The following is a 13343-nucleotide window of genomic DNA, read 5'->3' as shown; positions in this document are numbered from 1 at the left end:
CCTCCAATTTAATTCTGCTGTTGATCTTATTTCCCCATGTTCTCCCCTCCAGAAAGCCAAAGTGGATCAAGCACCACGAGCAGTCCCACTTGAACAACTCATAGGTGGGTTTTAGCATATGTAGAGCTGTGGGAAGTGGGCAGATTATGCAGCACCTTTGCCTAAGGATCAGGGCACCCGAGATGACTCAGGAGATACAGTTTCCTTCCAGGGCTTTGTCACTGCCTTGCCAGATGACTTTGAACAAGTCACTTCACTTCCCCACCCTCCACCTCTTCTCCCTGAAGAAGAGAGGCACCTACTGCCATCTTCCTCTGGGATTAAGACCTTGCCATCTACTGATGAGCATCTCCCGAGCTATTTGCCGAGGTGGTGTGCCCGCAGACAAATGCAACAGCAAACTTTTCACAGGCATGCCATCTCACTGTGACACTGAGCCACAGGCCCCAAGAACAATGCTTCAACCTCCCTTGATATGCATAAAACCTTCACGTTATTCAGCTGCTGTTGCAGTAATTCCACCCCCTGCAGCACTGTCATCTCCTTCCTTCTTTCCCCCTCCTGTTGAACACACCAGGAATAATAGATGACTCTTCTCTGGCCCAGTTTCCTCAGCCCTGTGCCCAACCTCAATCATGTCACCGAGAAACAACACTAGGCAATTAAGTCTGTTGTATTCCCTTCACTGACTCCTCCATATAGGCTGTATAAATACCCACACGTACACAAGACACAACAGCCAACACCCGCTGCTCAGATCTGTTATACAGTGTGGGATGAGGAAAAGAAAACAAAGCTTAGCAAGCAGGCTTGGAGCAAAGATTACAGAAAAGCCCCTTCCCTTCACTTCAGTACAAAGGCATCACTCTCACCAATAGGAATGGGGAGAGGTTTATTAATCTGGCACTATGTGAAACTACCTTTTGCAGGGTCTCAGAAGAAGCTAGGGGACAGTACCCTGCTATAGGCCCTGACAGCATGCCAAGAGCTTCCTGAGGGATTCAAAGCAGATTTTGGAGCTCCTGAACATTATGAATCACATTACAGATACAGCACATCTTGAAAATCCAAGGTAGAGCGAGACAGAGCCATACCACAGTAACATCAGGCAAACTTGGATTCTTGCAGAGTTCCACATACCCTAATGAAGGGCAGGGTGGGAAGTAAAAATCAAGTGGTCACAAGGATCACTAGAACTAACACATCCCACTTTTTGAAGGATGTGTGTCATGACTGGCTGTAAGTGCACATCTTCATGCAGTGTTCTACCCACAGACAGGTCCTTTCTCCAGCTGTGTCCCTCCCACATAAGCCCTCCAGCAGCCCATAAGGGTTGGGCTCATCTGCAAGTTTTCCTGCTGCAGGACTTCACTAAGGTCTTTCTGTAGTCATCTGTGACCTATTCTTCACACAATCCACAGCCATTTAATAACCCCTAAGACCAGCAGTTGCCTCTCAGGGGCATTTTTAGCCAAACTATGGGTTAAAAGTATTCCTGGAAAGGAAGAGGAAGGGAGGAGCCAAACAGACAGCACGACACCCACCCTGTACTTCCATAGGAAACCGGGGTAAAAACGGCTTCCCCATACGAGCAGCAGTGGCTACTGCTTCTTTTTAGCCACATCTGCCTAATACATCAGTTCAGCCATAACAATTCTGAAACATTAATACAAGGTGCAACAGCATAAAGCACACGTTTGAGGTAGGAATTCAAAGGCTTCTTCAAAGAGTTTAAGCGAACTATAGAATTGGACTTAAAACGCTGACAAATTTGGCCTGAGGTCTTAAACCTCTCTCACATTCCAGCACTTACAAAGCACTGTGTCACACCACCACGTTAAAGCAAGAGCAGCAGCAAAGCCATTGACATGCCACAGTAAATACTTTGGATGCTGCCACAATGACTATCACCAGTGTAGCTAGGAACCTTATCTAACCTCCTGTAAAAAAGCAAGGGTATGAGCTCACAGTGTCTGCCCTGAGAAGCCTGTCACACCTTCCTCTCCCAATACAGCCCTTCTAAAAATAGATTGCAGTCTGTTATGAAGCAGTTAGCCCCAAAAAATAATGACATCGAGTTGTTTCTGGGTTGCCAGACATACCTTGTAGTTATTTACTGCATGGCTGCCACTCATGATTAAACAAAGAAAATGGCTTGGGTAACAAAGGCCAACTTCTTCAGCATCTCTATAAGGATCATCAAGCTGTGTGGCTCAGAAGCTGTGCACAGAGACACACAAAAGAAAGGATAAATATAACTGGATTATAGCTCTTGCCATGACTGGGTTAAAGGTCATTAGATGAATCCAGCTGAGATAGCGACAGCAAGCCCACATTCATGATGCAAAAGACAGGCTGTGAAAGCAAGAAGTATGTATAAAGAACATGCCAGCTTGCTTGCTAGCAGAGGCAGAGTATGCAAGAATGGTTTGTTGTTGTGGCAAATCAGCAGACAACATTCACATTTGCTGCTGTGAAGTAGTTGGTGGAGAAGGCAGTATTTACTCAGGGAAGATCACTCTGACCTCTGCTGGGCCCCTCAGAGAAACCCAGCAGAAACCACCTGAAGGGAGGGAGAGAATCCCCCATGGGCAGAAGGATTCCTAAGAAGTTGATTGCATGGCTCTTGGGTGGTTTTATCAACTCATTCAATGAACACCACTCAGAGGAGCTTCCAATTTCTTCCTGCTTCACACTCATATACAAAGGTTTAGTTTCTATCCCTGAAATTTGTTCCTGCAGCTGCCCAGCTCCTACCACAAGTCATGGAGCAGTCTATCTCCCCACCCCGACACCTCATCACTGCTTAGCCCTTTGCCTCCTCCAGTTTCACAGCCATGGTCTGGACAGCCTACATTTGAGAGCTAACTCACAAAGAAACTGCAAGATAGAAAAAGGCAATAAGCAGTTTCTCCTTACAACAAAGGGCCAAAGCCACCTGCAGCATCACAGCGTGTCACATCCAAGGGGTGGTTCCACAGGCCTGCAGATAGCCTTTCCTCTCTTCACACACTCAGACTGGGAGAAATACTCATAAATACTCTTTAACATCTTCATTGATGATCTGGATGAGGGGATTGAGTCAGCAGCAAATTTGCAGATGACATCAAGTTAGGAGCAGATGTTGGTCAGTTAGAGGGCAGAAGGGCTCTGCAGAGGGACCTCGACCAACTGGACAGATGGGCAGAGGCCAACAGGATGGCATTTAACAAGTCCAAGTGCCAGGTGCTGCACTTTGGCCACAACAACCCCATGCAGAGCTACAGGCTGGGGTCAGAGTGGCTGGAGAGATGCTGGGGGTGCTGATTGACAGCCGCCTAAACATGAGCCAGCAGTGTGCCAATAGCATCCTGGCCTGCATTAGGAATAGTGCGGCCAGCAGGAGCAGGGAAGTCATTGTGCCCTGTACTCTGCATTGGTTAGGCCACATCTTGAGTCCTGTGTCCAGTTCTGGGCCCCTCAATTTAGGAAGGACATTGAGACACTTGAATGTGTCCAGAGAAGGGCAACAAGGCTGGGGAGAGGCCTTGAGCACAGCCCTGTGAGGAGAGGCTGAGGGAGCTGGGGTTGTTTAGCCTGGAGAAGAGGAGGCTCAGGGGAGACCTCATTGCCCTCTACAACTACCTGAAGGGTGGTTGTAGCCAGGAAGGGGTTGGTCTCTTCTCCCAGGCAACCAGCACCAGAACAAGGGGACACAGTCTCAAGCTGTGCCAGGGGATGTTTAGACTGGAGGTGAGGAGAAAGTTCTTCACCGAGAGAGTCATTCGTCATTGGAATGTGCTGCCCAGGGAGGTGGTGGAGTCACCGTTCCTGGAGGTGTTCAAGAGGGGACTGGACGTGGCACTTGGTGCCATGGTCTAGGCATGGGGTTTGTGGTGTCAGGTTGGACTCGATGATCCTCGAGGTCTCTTCCAACCTTGGCGATACTGTGATAAAGCTGCACCACATGCTTCAGTTTCCTCCCCATCACACTGACAGAAGCATGATGGTTGTGCTTCATATGACCACAGTAACAGTTCCCCACTAAGTACTGAGGGTAGTAACCAAAACAGGCCCTTCCATTGCCAAGAGGAGCTGCGGCCAGCAGAGCAGGCAAAGGAGTGGGAAAACTCAGCCAAGCGAGCGGGCGGCCCCTGATGAAAGTGGTTACCTCAAAAACATCACCTAGCAATGCCCAAATCTCTCATCTGAGAGAGACACTGTCAACCTGTGGAAGCCTAGAGGCCACCTTTGAATGAAATACACTCTTTCACAGTTTTTCTCCACCATCTTCCTTCAGAAGCAAATGAGATCACAAGGCAGACATGGCCATTTCTGCTGCTCCCCAGCAGAGCCAGTGGGAAAACTTGGATTAAAAATAAAGGGAATGCTAGTAAGCCACACCAAAACAGCCAGATGAAAAGTAAGCTGAAGTGTGACTTATGCCCCTGCCACACCTATCAGGCACTAGAACAAAATCAACACCAGTTTTAATCAGCCAGATAGTCAAAATTGTGTTAAACCTCTAAGGCAAGGACGATCAGATTTCCTGCTAGCAGATGGCAGCAGTCTGGGGGTGATGCAGGGGAAGTTTCTCCACAAAGCCAGTATCTGGTGAGTCAGGGGAGCAGAGGAGGACAGAGTGCATCATCCTCAGAGGAGACAATGCTCAACAGAACAGCACACCATGAATACAGAGCTAAACTTTCTTTATCAAATCTAGCAGCAAGATGCTGTCTTCCTATCTACAAAGCGGGGGGAAGAAAAAAACAGTCGTGCTGCTTCAGGGTAAACAGTGCTATCTCCTCACAGCCTCTGGTGTGAGCAGACTGCCTTGCATGCATACCCATGTGAGAAGGCTGCTCCAGGGATGGAGTGCCCAGGCAGGTCCAGCCAGGAATGGGTGCATGGTGATGGCTGAGCCACGCTGATATGGGTGCCAGTCCACTGCGCTTAGAGTGAAGAAGCTTCTCCAGTCACCCCACACTGAAGAGGGAGGCTGATAGCTCCCTGCCTGGCTGGCACTGGCAGTGACAACCCCAACGAACACACTCTGGCATACCCCAATGAAAGCATACCCATTTACACATAAACTTACCCACACAAGTGTATCTTGTGATCAGGGGCTAAGAGGTTTTGCTGAACATACCTGGCTACGAGAAACAGTCTGAGAGGAGTACCCATGTTACAAGCCTAGGGATGAAGTGGGCTCGGGGTCCCTCGTGCCTCCCTCAACTCCTAGGCTTGAAAAAATGATGCTCACAGTGTCCTCGGTCACCAGAACTTTATTTGACAGCAGAAAGTGGGTTCTGGGGTTCCCTTCCTAGCTGCGGGCAGGCGGACGTGGGAAAAGCAGAGCTGGGAAGCAGTAGTGCCAAGTGGCCAAGCCCGTTCCCGGCCCTAAGGAGATCCTAGATCAATGAATGGCCACCTCCCACCTGCTCCCAGACGCAGCTACCTCCCGGCAGCCCCGCCACCAGCCGACTCCCTCAAAGCTCGCCTAGGGCCCCGGGGATCCCGCGGGGCGCAGGAAGCGCGCTCCCGCCGGGCTGGGGCGGGCGAGGTCCCGTTCCTCGCCGGGTCCGCTGCGGGAGCAGAAAGCAGGCACATCGCCCTCCCTGCCGCCCCCTCCCCAGGCGGCGCGGGGCCTGGAGAACAAAGGAGGGGTTCTGCCCCGCAGACCGCCCCCAGCGCAGGCTTCCCGCGGCGGGACGGGACGGGACGGGACGGGACGAGACGTGGAAGCCGCTGCCAGGCACGGCGGCTGGGTGCACTTTCCTTCCTCCGCTCCGCGCAGGCGAACTCACCCTCCTTGGCTTTCTTCTTCCTCGCCAGCGTCCCGCCTAGCTTGCCTAGGAACGACTCGTCTTTCTTCATCCTGTGGGGCCGCAGCGTCGGGGATCGGACGGGCGCGGCAGACATCGGCTTTGTCGGAGGATGCCCTGCGGATGAAGCGGCCGGCGGAGCCGAACAAAGCCCGGGAGCTGCCGGATCGCCCGGGCCCGCCGGGAACCGAGGCAGGGGAGCCGGCAGGGAGCGGGAGGCAGCGGGGTGGGCAAGCCGGAGCCGCACGGAGGGCAGGGGACGGGCTGGGAGCCACTGCCGGCGGCCACAGCGCCCTGCCACGGCCTGGAAGTCTGCGGGAGGCGGGGGCGGGCCGCCACACAGAGCCGGCCCCGCGCCGAGGGGCCGCGGGGCGGTGGCCGCTCTGAGCCCGAGCCCTCGGGCGCCTCTGCGACCCTCCAGCGAAGGCTGGAGTTTCACCGGTAGAGAGCCGGTTGTGCTCAGATGGCCGGGAAGAGAGCCAGTCCGCAGCCGTGTGCGTGCAGTGGCAGCCTGGCAGGGCTCTGCGGCCCCATGCACCACAAGACGAGGCACCGGCCAGCCCCACGGGGTGGGGAGAGACTGCAAAGCCCCGCGTGGCGGCAGAGCCACGCCACAGGGCAAACTCGAAGGCAAACTCTTAGCCTGTGCCGTTTGACCCGGCTCCCCTTTGCAGTTTCTCGCAAAACTGTGTGAGGGCTTTGTGGAATACACAATAAAAACAGATCCTGAAGAGTTTATAGTGCTGGGCTTGGACACACCACAGAATGGCAGAGCTCGGAAGGGACCTGTGGAGGTTGTGTGGTCCAACCTACCCGCTGAAGCAGTTTCACCTCAATCAGGCTGCATGTATTTAACTTTAGTCCCCTGAAATAGTGCTATTGACTTCAACGAGACTAGTGAGTACCTAAAGTCATGCACAGCCTTTGGCCATGCTCTTACAAGCATCTCCCTGTCAGCAGCCCGTCCCCTAACAAAGAACCACATTGAATTAATGTGACTTGGCACAAGAACTTTTATACCAAGACAGATTTTCATGCTTGACCTGACACAGAGTAACACTACACACTGTATCCTGAGCATAAGTTTCCTGAGCATGTAGTTTCACGAGAGAATCAACCCAAAACAATCCCTTGTCATGAAGAGCTATTATTGCTCCTCACCTCCAGTTGCTTGTTGCTTTTCTTGTAGAATTTAGGCAACTAGTGGAAAAAAAAAACAACACAACCCAACAAACCAAAACCACCCTGCCCAGCTTTCCGGTGTTACTGAGCATGAAGTAACTCAAGTGCAAGTGGCAGCAGAAGGGAAGCGGAGGAAACACATGACTGTTGCTGTGAAGATCCTTTCAAATAGCAGTGCACACTTCCATGAACTTAAGATCATGATTTGCAGCCTGATCCTATGATGGAATGGTTTGTTTTTATGATTATTATTTTTTGGAGTAGCTATTAATACTTCATAGATGCAACTCTAAGTGCATTCAACAAGGAGCACTAACTTCTTTCTTCCCCTCCCCCCAAGATAACGCTCTCAGAGAAAGGTGCAGGACTGGACAGGCACATTTTAATACAGCTTTGCAATTATAAAGACATTCACAGCATCACACAAACATTCAGGTTGATTGGATGGGAGCACAGTGCCTTGGGTTAGGAACTGGCTGGAGGGCTGAGCCCAGAGAGTGGTGGTGAATGGTGCCACAGCCAGCTGGCAGCCAGGCATCAGTAGTGTGCCCCAGGGATCAGTGCTGGGCCCTGTGCTCTTTAACATCTTTATTGATGATCTGGATGAGAGCATTGAGTCCATCATCAGTAAATTTGCAGATGACACCAAGCTGGGGGCAGGAGTTGATCTGCTGGAGGGTTGAGAGGCACAACACTTAGAGGATGGCCGAGGGATCAGGCCCAGCCAGCATGGGTTTAGGAAGGGCAGGTCCTGCCTGACCAACCTGATCTCCTTCTATGATCAGGTGACTGCCTGGTGGATGTGGGGCAGGCTGTGGATGTAGTCTACCTGGACCTCAGCAAGGCCTTTGACACAGTTCCCCACAGCAAACTCCTGGCCAGGCTGTCAGCCCCTGGCTGGGACAGCAGCTCTCTGTGTTGGGTTAGGAACTGGCTGGAGGCTGAGCCCAGAGAGTGGTGGTGAATGGTGCCACAGCCAGCTGGCAGCCAGGCACCAGTGGTGAGCCCCAAGGATCAGTGCTGGGCCCCATGCTCTTTAACATCTTCATTGATGATCTGGATGAGGGCATTGAGTCCATCATCAGTAAATTTGCAGATGACACCAAGCTGGGGGCAGGAGTTGATCTGCTGGAGGGTGGAGAGGCTCTGCAGAGGGACCTGGACAGGCTGGGCAGATGGACAGAGTCCAAGGGCAGGAGATTGAACACATCCAAGTGCCAGGTTCTGCACATTGGCCACAACAACCCCATGCAGTGCTACAGGCTGGGGTCAGAGTGGCTGGAGAGCAGCCAGGTAGAGAGGGACCTGGGGGTGCTGGTTGACAGTAGGCTGAACATGAGCCTGCAGTGTGCCCAGGTGGCCAAGAGGGCCAATGGCATCCTGGCCTGCATCAGGAACAGTGTGGCCAGCAGGAGCAGGGAGGTCATTCTGCCCCTGTACACTGCACTGGTTAGGCCACACCTTGAGTCCTGTGTCTAGTTCTGGGCCCCTCAGTTTAGGAAGGAGGTTGACTTGCTGGAACAAGTCCAGAGAAGGGCAACAAAGTTGGTAAGGGGCTTGGAACACAGCCCTGTGAGGAGAGGCTGAGGGAGCTGGGGTTGCTTAGCCTGGAGAAGAGGAGACTCAGGGGTGACCTTATTGCTCTCCACAACTACCTGAAGGGAGGTTGGAGTCAGGTGGGGGTTGGTCTCTTCTCCCAGGCAGCCAGCACCAGAACAAGAGGACACAGTCTCAGGCTGCACCAGGGCACATTTAGGCTGGAGGTTAGGAAGAAGTTCTACACAGAGAGAGTGATTGCCCATTGGAATGGGCTGCCTGGGGAGGTGGTGGAGTCACCATCACTGGAGGTGTTCTGGAGGAGACTTGATAGGATGCTTGGTGCCATGGGTTAGTTGATTAGGTGGTGTTGGATGATAGGTTGGATGCAATGATCTTGAAGGTCTCTTCCAACCTGGTCTATTCTATTCTATTCTATTCTATTCTACCTCTGCAGAGATCGCCACCGGTACTGATAAAGGCACAGAGCAACAGCACACTCGTGCTGCCATGAGGCCAGTCGTTTTATTTGTAACGCTTGTGTTTTTAAAACCTAGTTATGCTCTTAATCCGATAGCAAACCTGATCCCTAGGTGCCATCAACCTCCTGATTTCCCCTTTCATCTTTCCCCCAAACTCTCTAGCAGCCTACTCCTCAGCAGCTAATACAGCAGATCTCCTAAATATAAAGAGCATCTTCAGTGTGTTGATGTAGGTGTAACAGCACCAAGAAATTACTCACTGTCTTCCAGCTGGTGATACAAGCATTAGCCCAAATCCTGACTCACTATTGCCACCTTCTCAATGGCTCTGAGGTGCTCCCAGCACAAGATGACTATAACCATTATCCCTAAAAGCCCTTCTCTGCTCCCCAGGCTTCCTTTAGCCCCTGGAAAGCGCTGTGAAGTAACAATGCAGCTGAAGAAGTTCTGTGCTTCAGTGGTACTCCCAAACTCGGCACCTTTCACACAGGAGGAAGAAGTCCACAAGCACACAGGCATTTTGGCCATACCATTTGGAGGCATTTATCTCCATCTTACTGTCCCTAATGGTGGGCATGGCTACAAAAGCAGTGCCATTATAAATGTTCAGTAGGTGAAGTGATATCTGAAACAGGTTAAGAATTTACCATGCTTTTGAAACACAATTATGGCTGCAGGACATCCTTGTGCCTTTTATCCTGTCACAGACAGACTGGCCAAACACACAACTCAGCCACAAAGAGAACTGCATCTGCTCTGTCCAGAGCTGTTCTACCAGAGACTGCTTAGCACTAGAGGGGACTAAGATCTCTTTCTTAGTGCAGTACAGGTAGGCAAACAGTAACCCAGAGCCAGCTGAGCAGTAGAGCAGCTTCTAGGGGGACTTGGATTTCTGTCTTAGTGCAGTACAGGTAGGGAAACAGTAACCCAGGTAAAGGCTCATGTAAGATTTTTCTCCCTTTAATTTTACTGTATAATTCCGTAGTGTGCAGGACAGTGTGGTCCAGCAGCAGAAGGCTGCTTCAGCCTCAGGCCACTCATCCCTGATTTCTCACAAAGACCACACTTCCCTCAAAATTATATGGGGACAGGCTGCTCCACAGAGTGCAGGCAGATGTTTACTGCTGCAGGCCTGCTCAACTCAGGAAGATTACTACACCTCCTAAAACGGCCAGCTTAGGGCTCTGTCATGTAATGTTGAAGTACAGAATAGAATAGAACAGAATAGAATAGACCAGACCAGGTTGGACGAGACCTTCAAGATCATCGCGTCCAACACATCAACCAATCCAACACCACCTAAACAACTAACCCATGGCACCAAGCACCCCATCAAGTCTCCTCCTGAACACCTCCAGTGATGGTGACTCCACCACCTCCCCAGGCAGCCCATTCCAATGGGCAATCACTCTGTGGAGAACTTCTTCCTAACCTCCAACCTAAACCTCCCCTGGTGCAGCTTGAGACTGTGTCCTCTTGTTCTGGTGCTGGTTGCCTGGGAGAAGAGACCAACCCCCACCTGTCTACAACCTCCCTTCAGGTAGTTGTAGAGAGCAATAAGGTCACCCTTGAGTCTCCTCCTCTCCAGGCTAAGCAACCCCAGCTCCCTCAGCCTCTCCTCACAGGGCTGTGTTCCAAACCCCTCACCAACTTCGTTGCCCTTCTCTGGACTCGTTCCAGCAAGTCAACCTCCTTCCTAAACTGAGGGGCCCAGAACTGGACACAGGACTCAAGGTGTGGCCTAACCAGTGCAGTGCACAGGGGCAGAATGACCTCCCTGCTCCTGCTGGCCACACTGTTCCTGATGCAGGCCAGGATGCCATTGGCCTTCTTGGCTACCTGGGCACACTGCAGGCTCATGTTCAGCCTACCATAAACCAGCAGCCCCAGGTCCTTCTCTGCCTGGCTGCTCTCCAGCCACTCTGACCCCAGCCTGTAGCACTGCATGGGGTTGCTGTGGCCAATGTGCAGAACCTGGCACTTGGATGTGTTCAATCTCCTGCCCTTTGACTCTGTCCATCTGCCCAGCCTGTCCAGGTCCCTCTGCAGAGCCTCTCCACCCTCCAGCAGATCAACTCCTGCCCCCAGCTTGGTGTCATCTGCAAATTTACTGATGATGGACTCAATGCCCTCATCCAGATCATCAATAAAGATGTTAAAGAGGATGGGGCCCAGCACTGATCCTTGGGGCACACCACTGGTGCCTGGCTGCCAGCTGGCTGTGGCACCATTCACCACAACTCTCTGGGCTCAGCCTCCAGCCAGTTCCTAACCCAGCTCAGAGAGCTGCTGTCCAAGCCATGGGCTGACAGCTTGGCCAGGAGTTTGCTGTGGGGGACAGTGTCAAAGGCCTTGCTGAGGTCCAGGAGACTACATCCACAGCCTGCCCCACATCCACCAGGCAGTCACCTGAGCATAGAAGGAGATCAGTTCAGGCAGGACCTACTACAGTTGAGCAGCACTTTACTAACAACATGCACAAAACAAGTTCTTAAGGCAACAGGATACATCTAATTTATCAAAAGGTTCAACTTTGAACTCCCAGGAGAAAATCCTAACAGTATTTTGGTATCTAAACATTCCCATTCTTTTTGTTTTTCCATGTCAAAGTGTAGATGGTGCTGGAGAAAAACTAGCAACAGTTGTTGACATTCTTAACATAGTGTCATGTTTTATCTCATAACAAGGAAAGAACATGGAGAAGGCTTTGTTAGATATGTATTTGCTACAGCAGCTGGGAGGTACACACACTGGGAACGGCTCTTTGAAATGAACCTGACTTCTGTCATTCACACAGAGTGTTTTGAACATCAGTGAACCTCTTGCTACAGTTTCACAGGAAGGGAAAGGTTTTTCATCCAATGGAGCTCTGCAAAACTAGGCAGAGCAGTTTCCAGCCTTTGTCTTTCAGAAAGTGAGTTATCAAATAAACAGACTTAGTCATGGTGTTACAGCACCAGCTACCAATGCTAAAGCAATGTGTTAAACTGGGGTCTCTTGAAAAAGTGTGGAGTCTCAGTGCTAACATGACTGGGAAAAGGAATTCAGTCTGGTTCCTTGAAGCTGGCCAAGCAGAGAGGGACCTGGGGGTACTGGTTGATGGTAGGCTGAACATGAGCCTGCAGTGTGCCCAGGCAGCCAGGAGGGCCAATGGCATCCTGGCCTGCATCAGGAACAGTGTAGCCAGCAGGAGCAGGGAGGTCATTCTGCCCCTGTACACTGCACTGGTTAGGCTGCACCTTGAGTCCTGTGTCCAACTCTGGGCCCCTCAGTTTAGGAAGGAGGTTGACTTGCTGGAGCGTGTCCAGAGAAGGGCAATGAAGTTGGTAAGGAGTTTGGAGCACAGCCCTGTGAGAAGAGACTGAGGGAGCTGGGGTTGCTTAGCCTGGAGAGGAGGAGACTCAGGGGAGACCTTCTTGCTCTCTACAACTACCTGAAGGGAGGTTGTAGCCAGATGGGGACTGGTCTCTTCTCCCAGGCAACTAGCACCAGAACAAGAGGACACAGTCTCAGGCTGCACCAGGGGAGGTTCAGACTGGAGGTTAGGAAGAAGTTCTACACAGAGAGAGTGATTGCCCATTGGGGAATGGGCTGCCCGGGGAGGTGGTGGAGTCACCATCACTGGAGGTGTTCAGGAGGAGACTTGATGGGGTGCTTGGTGCCATGGTTTAGTTGATTAGGTGGTGTTGGATGATAGGTTGGACATGATGATCTTGAAGGTCTCTTCCAACCTGGTCTATTCTATTCTATTCTACTCTATTCTATTCTACAGTCAAGTAGTGTGCCCGTAAGTCGGAACCTGTGCCTTTAGAAGACATCAGGAGTATAATTGCTTCTGTATTTCTGTTCTGCTCTCCCAGAATCTTCTTGGTGTCATGATTTTAAATTTTCCTACACTCCATAACAAAAAAAAATATTAGAAGTTTCTCTGCAGGGAAAATGGATTCTAGGTTCAGATTCCAGGTTCAGATTCCCGGTTCAGATCCTAGGTTCAGACTCTTCTAGGATGACAACTCAGGATTGACAGAAAGCGAAGGGGAAAAAAAGTAACCCTCTTCAAAGAGGAGTTGTTAGGACTAAAGCAGGGAATCAGCCCAACCTTAACACACTGGAATACATGCCAAGTGATAAAGCAGGAGGTCACTTGTAACCGGAATCCACAACTCAAGAAGTCAGTCAAGAGGCATGCCTGACACACAAGCAAGGCCGGCAGCTGCCACACCATCGCGTGGCTAGGCATTCCCTTTATGCAGCCGGTACAAAAAGATGCTTCCAAGACCCACATCAATGGCTTCACTGCCAGCACTGTAACACTCAAAACCATCTCAGAGCTGAGAGC

General features: G+C 51.3%; 1 protein-coding gene across 1 annotated transcript in view; it reads right to left on the bottom strand.

The window, feature by feature from the left end:
* The window catches only part of PARVB (parvin beta), an 80886-nt gene extending 74790 nt beyond the window's left edge, over window positions 1–6096 (bottom strand). The window contains exon 1 of the mRNA XM_054173896.1: window positions 5787–6096. Coding sequence (XP_054029871.1) covers window positions 5787–5901 — 115 coding nt within the window. The 5' untranslated portion in view covers window positions 5902–6096. The remainder of the gene's footprint in view (window positions 1–5786) is intronic.
* Window positions 6097–13343: the final 7247 nt, after the last annotated feature.

This window comes from Dryobates pubescens, chromosome 27 (genome assembly GCF_014839835.1).
Source record: "Dryobates pubescens isolate bDryPub1 chromosome 27, bDryPub1.pri, whole genome shotgun sequence".
Classification (NCBI taxonomy): domain Eukaryota; kingdom Metazoa; phylum Chordata; class Aves; order Piciformes; family Picidae; genus Dryobates; species Dryobates pubescens.
The sequence above is the reverse complement of the archived record's forward strand: the minus strand, read 5'-3'. Positions and strand labels throughout refer to the sequence as shown.